Source organism: Balaenoptera acutorostrata, chromosome 16 (genome assembly GCF_949987535.1).
Source record: "Balaenoptera acutorostrata chromosome 16, mBalAcu1.1, whole genome shotgun sequence".
Taxonomy (NCBI): Eukaryota; Metazoa; Chordata; class Mammalia; order Artiodactyla; family Balaenopteridae; genus Balaenoptera; species Balaenoptera acutorostrata.
Window position 1 is genome coordinate 24210343 of NC_080079.1, and position 9883 is coordinate 24220225.

Below are 9883 nucleotides of genomic sequence, written 5' to 3' on the forward strand. Positions count from 1 at the left end.
TATGGGAGTAGCGGGTAAAGCTTTGAAAGGCTTTATGAACTAGAGTAAATCTTGAAACTCTGGGTTTAATCTTTGAAAGTTGGACTTCCAGGTATAATTACAGGTTAACACTTGGCATATCGTGTAGGTGAAAAAAAGTAAGACACTAGGAAAGCACGTCTCTAATGAAGCCAAGAAGTTTCCATTACCTGATACATGTGTGTAAGTACCTATGGGATCCAAAAAAAATACCATTACTAGGATGGTAATCAGCCATCAGCAATCAGGCAAAAACTGGATCATGGGCTTTCTCAAGAAGGCACCCCCAGCCCGGAGGAACGGGATGGCGAGCTAGGAGCTGCGCCGGCGTCCGGCAGCCCGTCGCACCGGGCATGCTCAGGGGCACGGCCGGCTGGGTGGCCTCGCGAGCTGCACCCGGATCTGCTCGGCGGCGGCGGCGGCGGCGGCGGCGGCGGCGACGTGAGCGCGCTGGGGGGCGGCGGCCTCGCCTCCTCTCTCTCTCTGCGCCTGGGTCGGGTGGGTGACGCCGAGCGCGAGATGTCGGATTTTGATAGTAACCCGTTTGCAGACCCGGATCTCAACAACCCTTTCAAGGACACATCAGTTACACAAGTAACAAGAAATGTCCCACCAGGACTTGATGAATACAATCCATTCTCGGATTCTAGAACACCTCCACCGGGCAATGTGAAAGTGCCTAACGTACCCAGCACACAACCAGCAATAATGAAACCAACAGAGGAACATCCGGCTTATACACAGATTGCAAAGGGGCATGGCTTGGCCTAAGCTGAACTTCTTAAACGCCAGGAAGAACTAGAAAGAAAAGCAGCAGAATTAGATCGTCGAGAACGAGAAATGCAAAATCTCAGTCAACACGGCAGAAAAAACAATTGGCCACCTCTTCCTGACAATTTTCCTGTGGGACCTTGTTTCTATCAGGATTTTTCTGTAGACATTCCTGTAGAATTCCAAAAGACAGTAAAGATTATGTACTACCTATGGATGTTCCATGCTGTAACACTGTTTCTAAATATCTTCGGATGCTTGGCTTGGTTTTGTGTTGATCCTCCAAGAGGGGTTGATTTTGGATTGAGTATCCTGTGGTTCTTGCTTTTTACTCCTTGTTCATTTGTCTGTTGGTGCAGACCACTTTATGGAGCTTTCAGGAGTGACAGTTCATTCAGATTCTTTGTATTCTTTTTCGTCTATATTTGTCAGTTTGCTGTGCATGTACTCCAGGCTGCAGGATTTCATAATTGGGGTAACTGCGGTTGGATTTCATCCCTTACTGGTCTCAACAAAAGTATTCCTGTTGGAATCATGATGATAATCATAGCAGCACTTTTCACAGCATCAGCAGTCATCTCACTAGTTATGTTTAAAAAGGTACATGGACTGTATCACACAACAGGTGCCAGTTTTGAGAAGGCCCAACAAGAGTTTGCAACAGGTGTGATGTCCAACAAAACTGTCCAGACCGCAGCTGCAAATGCAGCTTCAACCGCAGCAACTAGTGCAGCTCAGAATGCTTTCAAGGGTAACCAAATTTAGAGTCTTCAAACAATGCATTGTTACCTTCTGACTGTACTTTTTTCTCGTTACTGTATTCTATAAATATTTGTTTTGTTCAAAACACACAGTACACACAGCACGTATATTTCCTAATCACTTGTGCATGGGCTAAAACAAGAAAAACTTCCTTGTCCTATTATTTACCTGATAGTTTCTTAATATTTCAGTGCCCCTTGCAAAAAAAAAAAATTACATGCGAAATAAATATTCTCCATTTTTTGGGGGGGCATGAATGTTCAGCGAATTATTTCAGTGGTGACACCCTGAAATTAACATGGCACTTATGATTAAAAATGCACTTAGTACTTGCTGCAGTCATTCTTTCAAGAGTCAGACGTAAGGATTACACATTGGAGCAGTAAAGCAATGCTTCATTCCTTTTCCTTATTTATATTGAAAGAAATAGGACATCAGAGACTTAGGGATTTTTAAATTGGCTTGCTTTTTAGCAGTTTCAGTCACTAGTGAAGAACCTGTGTACATTTCATGGTAGATAATGTAAATTTTATCTTTTTATTTTCTTTTTTTACAGTAGTTGATATTTTGATAATCAAGCTCTGATCTTGCATGGTCACCATGTTTCTTAAAAGAATTAGTATTTTGGGTTATGCACTGCTTATGGTTGCAGGATTGGGGAGTTGTTTATAGAATCATAGAAATGATTTTCTGTAATACTTTCTTTTAAATAAAAATTCACTGGGGTGCAATACGAGGATATAATATAATATGCAGTGCATTATCCAAAAGAAAAGGTAGACAATTGATGGAATAGAATGTAGTGATGATAATACCTTTTTGTTTTTAATTTTCAGTATTCATATCATAGTAAAATATTACTGTATGGAAACTTCGGTATATTCTTGTGGCTACTCTTTTTAATTGAACTGAGATTGTGTTTGGCAGCTCTTTTCTGGGGTATGTGTGTGTAATTTTTAACAGAGGTATTAAAGTCTAGCCTAACTCCATGTCCAAAAAGAACATAACAGTATTTAAGAAATTTTTCTTTTAGCCTCTCATGTCTAGTTGGCATTAAAATAAAAAGACCCTGGCACTTCACATATACTTGAATCCCTAATGCACCTCAGTCTTTGAATTTTTGAGACAGACTGAATACATTAAAATTTGTAGCAACAGGGCTTCCCTGGTGGCGCAGTGGTTGAGAATCTGCCTGCCAAGGCAGGGGACACAGGTTCAAGCCCTGGTCTGGGAAGATCCCACATGCCGCGGAGCAACTGGGCCCGTGAGCCACAACTACTGAGCCTGCGCGTCTGGAGCCTGTGCTCCGCAACAGGAGAGGCCGCGATAGTGAGAGGCCCGCGCACCGCAATGAAGAGTGGCCCCCGCTCGTCGCAACTAGAGAAAGCCCTTGCACAGAAACAAAGACCCAACACAGCTAAAAATAAATAAATAAATAAGTAAATAAATTTATTAAAAAAAAATTTGTAGCAACAGAAAAAATAAAACATTTAACTTGCATCAAGCAAGAAAATATAGATACAGTTGAATGCATTAATTATGGATATAATCATGTTAAAATTATTACTATGCAGCACAGGACTTCATTCTTATAGTATACTTGGGTTGAAACTTTGAGTCATTTTTAATAACTGATTAAATGACTTAAAGACATTTGTAAGGTCACGATACTGTTGTTTTGGAAGTCATTAGCTAACCTAAAAGATTGCAGAATAATAAGTATTCAACTTGATTTTGAAAAGTAAGGGCACTCTATTAGATTATATTATTTGAGACTAAAAAATTGGTTTGGTGTAAATGGTTAAATCACTTTTATTCTTCCCCCCAAATCTGGAGTTAAAATGAGTTTCGTGCTGGGGGTAGGATGGTGAGTTCTTACTATTTATGAAATAAGCTTTGTGTGATACAAGATATAACACGGATCCATCCAGATGGTGTTTACATTTGATTTATTTGGGACTTTGTTGAAGTAATATACTTGGAAGATATTTCTTTTATTCTGATGAAAGTAGGATTCAGAGTATGAATTTAAAGCTGTTTTTATGAATATTTCTGATCAGTGATAATCTCTACCTACTTTCTCAACCAAATAAGCCAGTTCAAAATTTTTAGAGTCTATAATCTTACGGAAAATCTGTCTCATCAGTATGCTTTGTTGAGTGTGGATTTTACAAACATTCAAAACATTAACCACAAAATACAGCAAAAGTACTTACGTCTGTCATTAATTCATCTCTCAAGTTCCTTTTGTTTTCCTTTAAACTGCAAAATGAAAACTTTATCATAGAGACTTTTGAAAAATACTGAGATACTTTCCTTCAAGAATTAGGAATGCTTCTCTCTATTCTGTAGAAATCCTCTATTGCTAAATAGCAAAGAATAATTACAACCAATTGTACCTTTTTTTGTTTGGATGGGGGAAATGTTTTAAATTCCAGTTATTTGGGTTAATACAAGCTTATAAGAGAAAAATGTTTTTTTAAAAACATAAATGTGCATTAAAATGATGGTACTGCTTAACAGTTTAATAAGGTAGAGGGGTTTTAATTCTTATAATCTCTATTCTCTTAACAATAATTATTAGTAAATAGTCACATTTGCACTCAGTAAAAGATTGGCACTTGTTAGTGTTTTATATTTAATATTAGCGTTACCCAGTATCGCAATCATGAAATGGTCTTCACATTGTAAGGATCCATGTCATTTTTCAGTTGGTAATATTAAGTTTTGGCTATTTTATTTCAAACTAAAGTTTGAACACTGGAAAATCATTGCTCAGTGGTTTTTAATTTGGGACTTGGATTATTTATCCAGGGATGTTTGTATATTTTGTCAACGAGTAATATTGTGCTACCATTACGGTGACTGTCATGGTTCTATATAAATGCCCTCCATCTGTCCCTCTAATGTTGCATGTTTTCAGTGGTTTGGAAGTTTTGTATATTTATTGTATTAACACAGAGTGTCATAAAATAAAATGCTGTTTACTGGAAAAAAAAAAAAGAAGGCACCCCCAGGTGTTCAGTTCCAGCCAGTGGTTGCCATGCTGAAACTCAGGTCTTTTGTGCACATTTTCTCAGACATTTTAAGAACAGCCAAAAATTTAGATGATTATGTGAAATCTCCTGGTTATATAATGTTGGCAAGTCATTCAAATTTATAAAGTCTTTGTGGGCCATTCTATGCCTACCAAACAAAGCTAAACTACAGCCCTCATTCTGCCAGAAGCTATCATGTTTACAAACTCTGATCTACACCCATCCTTTTTTTTAATCCCTTTCCTCCTATTTTTTTTTTTTTTCATATTTAACTTGGTTCAGGGCAAGCTGCAATATTTGTTCCTTGTTGAATTTATTTTCTTGGACCTTTACTGTTGTTCCAGATTTTTTTTTTAATGCTGTTTTTGAATCCTTCTTCATTTTGTTTGTTAAATATTTTTCCAGAGAGTATAAAATAATGAACATTAATGGGGAAAGAGTTGGTGGGGAGAAACTGTGGACTAATCTATAAGAGGTTCCTTTTCTCGGGCAGATTAGAGTTTGGTGCTAATAAAACCCAGCTTAAAAGTTTCACTTTTATAATGAATTTTCAAAGAATAAACAATATGTCTTTCTAACCAGAGCTGAAAAGATTGTGAATCACCATGTATAAAGTATACTTTTGACAAAATTAACCTAAGATGGTTACCTTAGGTTAATTGGTTAGCTAATAATGTTTACCTTAAGATGGCAACACAGATATCTCTGATTTTAAACTTTGGCCTAACTGGGCATGTAAGTGAAACATTTGGGAGTAAACCTGGCAATGCCTTGGTGATTATTTATTGAGTCTGCAAGGCCACAGTGATATAAAATGGGAAACCCACAAATGCATGGGGAGACAGGATGTTAGGGAGAGTGGACTGGTCTGGGACTTGGAAATGAAGTTCCAGTGTCAGCTCTGTTGCCAACAAGGTGTAAAAACCTCTCTGCTCCTAGGTTAATTATTTATTTACTATTTATATGTTGCCTATTTCCAAAACAGATTGGAGGTAGCTTTCAATAAAAACCACTAATGTATCAGAACTCTTTTACGAGGTAATAACCCGAGATTAAAAAAAAAAAGATAGTTATAGCCGCAAATCTAAGCTGAGGGAAGACACTGTAATGGAGCACAAAATGCTGCTAGGAGTTCTGTGGCTACAGAGTAAAGCAGGAAACAAGTTGTGCCACTATTATAATCAATGGGTCTCAGTTTTGTTACTTACAAAATGGGTGGGAAATGAGAGTTAGATTAAATCACTTTTTAGGTCTTCTCCGGGTTCAGATGTTTCTGTTACAAAATGATAAGTACATTTCTGAAAAGAATTCCTCACATTCTGCAGGATCAAGCACCAACAGGGGAAACTTGGAGTCAGGTGGTTTACTCATAACCTATGTAACTTTGTAACCAGAGAACTATAAGAATAAGTAACAATGCTAATGAAAATACTGGTAAAATTCTAAATAAATAAAGAAAAACTACAATACTTGGTAGACTTTACCAAGAGCAGGTCTGAATGTGGGCTGATGTAAACCTGTGTAGGAAAAGGTTGAGACTATGTAGAGAGACAGTTCAAGGACAAAATGCACACAGATAAGGCAACATGTGCAATTAGAACTTCAAGATGATGCGTGAGGCCAACCTGAGTCAAGACAAAGAACATGGGGCTAGAAACATAGAACGTGGTACCGCATTCCTCAGAAGACTGCTCACATACTTTGAGTTCAGTCAGAGAAGAATCTGTAAGTGAGAACTGATCAGTCTCAGATGACCTGTGTTTCTATGAAGATGTGTTACAGTTTCTATGTTGGACCAGACACAGCTGAAAGGTTTCATCAACCATAATATTGATTTGGCTGCCACTGTGTAGAGAAGGACTAAAAGGCTAGTAAGTTGTAACCAAAAAAACAAAAAAAGCTATAGGAGGAATATGGCTACAAGGAAATTATAATCTTAAATGATCATTGTGAGAAAGAATGTGGGATAATTTTGAAAAAAAAATCATGAAAATGGCATTAGAAAATGGAGAAGATGTTTTTATGAGTAAAAGTTTTGTTCTAATAATATTTTAAAATTTTTGATGAATTTGAAAAAAAAAAAGAAAAAGAAAATGGAGAAGAAAATTATCAATAAGTTCATGGTAGCTTGTGGCAGCAAACTGAATAAAGAAAACCTGTTTGGCCAAAAAAGAATTCATGGGGCTTCCCTGGTGGTGCAGTGGTTAGGAATCCGCCTGCCAATGCAGGGGACTCGGGTTCGTGCCCCGGTCCGGGAAGATCCCACATGCCGCGGAGCGGCTAGGCCCATGAGCCACAGCTACTGAGCCTGCACGTCTGGAGCCTGTGCTCCACAACAAGAGAGGCAGCGATAGTAAGAGGCCCGCGCACCATGATGAAGAGTGGCCCCCGCTCGCCGCAACTGGAGAAAGCCCTTGCACAGAAACGAAGACCCAACACAGCCAAAAATTTAAAAATTAATTAATTAATTAATTAATTAATTAATTAAAAAAAAGAATTCATGAAAGCGTTGAGAAAAATGGAAGGAGTTGTCCAACCATTCCCATTTTGGGAGAATAAAATTCCTTTAAACTAGTGTTTCTCAAACAGGGGCAATTATGTTCCTCAAGGGGCATTTAGAAATGTCTGGAGATGTTTTTGGTTGTTGCAATTGGGGAGGTCCTATTGGCATATGATGGATAGAAGTCAGATATGCAATGCAAGGACAGGCCCCTACAACAGAGAGTTATCTGACCTGAAATGTTAATAGTGCTATGATTGAGAATCCCTACATTAAACAAAGATAGGGGCAATTTTTCAGTCTAGAATCACTGCTTTAAACATAACTAACAAGTTCTTATTTTCTTGAGGCAATTTACCATGACCCATTCTGCTTCCCATGACCTAAGTGGAAGTTGTACAGGTTTTTTCCAGTCCCTTATGTGATGGCCTTGAGACCCACCTGCTCCCACTGACCTGATCCTTGGAGCCTTAAGATGAAGCTTGACTCAACCTTAATCCACATCTGATGTCTTTTAAAATGTTCCCATTTTAATTATTTTCTGCTCTTTTCTTTGCTTTAGTTCTTTTGACCCCTAACGGACTGGTGTTTTGACTTGTGGGGTAATGACCTTCTGATCCTGGTTATAACTTTTTCTCTTTCTTTAGTTTGACTCCTTTTCTGATGTCCTGAGTTTTACTCCTCTCAAACAGTATTCATCATGGTCAATTACATGGAAAAAAACTAATCAGAGCATTTTTAATGTGCAACCAAGTTTCTGAATACTGGATGGCCCCTCTGTGCTTCTCAAGGTACTGCCTTCATACCAACTATAGTCTTCACTGCTAAAATTACTGAAATAGTCCTTAGATTACTAATACTTGGCTTGAAGGAGATGAAGTGAATCAGATGAAAACAAAAGAGGTAGAATCAAATGCTTTGCTTCTAAGAAAGCAGAAGAAGTATGCTCTTGTATTTACACAAGGAAGAAGCTCTTGACACACACAACTGACTTTGGCATCTCTTTCTTTCCTAGGATTTAGAACAAATTGCTGCAGGCTTGAAGTTTACTTAGCTTAGACTCTTCAGTTTGGAAATCAGTAGGGAACTCAATCAAACATTTTAGGATACCTTGTATGCCTATATTGGATCTGATTTGAATGGGACTTTATTATAGGAAAATCTGCCCTTTGCCAGCTGTTTCAAATGCCAATGCCATCTGAGGCTTCTTCTATAAGGAAACATAACACCTTTTTCTGACATTTTCCCTCATGATTGACACTCACCAGAAATTTCTCCTTAGCCATTGGTTTCATTAACATTATTATTGCTTCTGGTTGGCACTCTGCTCTCTACCTAATCCTGTAAAGATCAGATAGCATTTTGTTCCAAATATAAAATTCTCTTTCTCATACATGCATTCACCACACAGGAAGCCCACAGGAGCATGCAAACACAGCCTACTGTAGGTCAAGCAGACTCCAAGAGAGTGTGTTCTCCCAAAACCCAGGCAGAGGGAGGTGTTTGCCGTGGTAGTCTATACTCCTCACAAATGTTCCGGAACAGGAGAAAAAGAGGAAATGTTTTCATCTCTGTACCCTAAGTGTTCCTCATTCTGAGGACAATAAAGAGAGATTCATGGGTAGCATGTCTACCCTACTCTAGGCTAAACGGAAAGCAGCATCACACAGTTAACTAAAAATTGTGTCTAGAAAGGTTCATTACAGCACAAGGAAAGAAAATTAGAGTAATTTCTTACCTGGTCTCTTAGCGTATGTGCATATGCGAGCAATTGCATGCAAGTCTGTATGCACACAAAAAAAGAATGCATCTCACTGTTTTTGCTCTTCACAGTGGGTCCTGAATTTCAGGATTTATGAGCTGTCAGAATTTCAGTAAGTGAAAATGTCATCCTACTTCTAATGATATATTTGATTAAACCATGCAGATATGTAATAGACATTCTTCAGGAGCTTATTGAGACCAGTCAGTACATAAAACGCCTTCTCTACTGGTAACCAAGATTTACTAAATGCCTCCTATGTGTATCAGACACTTTTCCAAGGGTTCTACATGTGTTATTTTATTTAATTCTCCAGTGTCTTCGACTTATGTGTTCATCAAATCATTCCTTTTAAGAGAAATGTATTTTCCACCACCCCTGAAGTTAGATCGGATCATGGGACTAAGTTATGGTCAAAAAAATGTGGGCAGGAGTAATGCATGTCATTTTCAGAGCTTACCCTTGAAAACTCTCACACGCTCCTTTGCATGTACACTCTCACTCTCATTCTTTTCTCATTGGTTAGCTGGAGGGAGAGGATCCAGAGGAGGGTTTTTTGGCTTATGAGAACCAGTGGATGAAGAGAGCCTGGATTCCATGGAGGAAAGCCACTCAGGAAGGCTGATGGTGACTATATTAACTGATACATTTTCATGAGGAATACATAAAGTTAAACAATGCTAAGGGACTCAGATTTCATTGCTGTTACTGCAGAAGCTAGTATTATTTAACCTGCCTTATACAGCAATCGTTAACTAGAAAAAGGGTGCTGCTGGAATATAAAATTTAAAGACGCAGTATTTGCCTTAAAAGTCTGGTGATAGGTGGTAAGGAGACTGATAATAGAGGCTCAAAAGATGGGAACTCGTGTCATTCAGTGGCAACGTATTTGGAATACCCTCACCCACAATGGCGTAGACAGCCAACCACACGCCTTCTGAACCAGCAGCTTCACTGGCAAGAATTAGAAGCATCAAACTGTTAGTGTATGTTGGATATTGTTGGCTGCTTTGACAAGGCCTTGCAAGAAAG

At 38.4% G+C, this 9883-nt stretch overlaps 1 protein-coding gene across 1 annotated transcript; it reads left to right on the top strand.

Annotated features, from left to right (window-relative positions):
• The first annotated feature begins 507 nt into the window (after window positions 1-507).
• Window positions 508-2599, top strand: LOC103020930 (secretory carrier-associated membrane protein 1-like). Its single transcript, XM_057531096.1, is given in 1 exon segment — window positions 508-2599. A coding segment is annotated over 1 exon segment (1017 nt). The 5' UTR covers window positions 508-537; the 3' UTR covers window positions 1555-2599.
• The last annotated feature ends 7284 nt before the right edge of the window (window positions 2600-9883 follow it).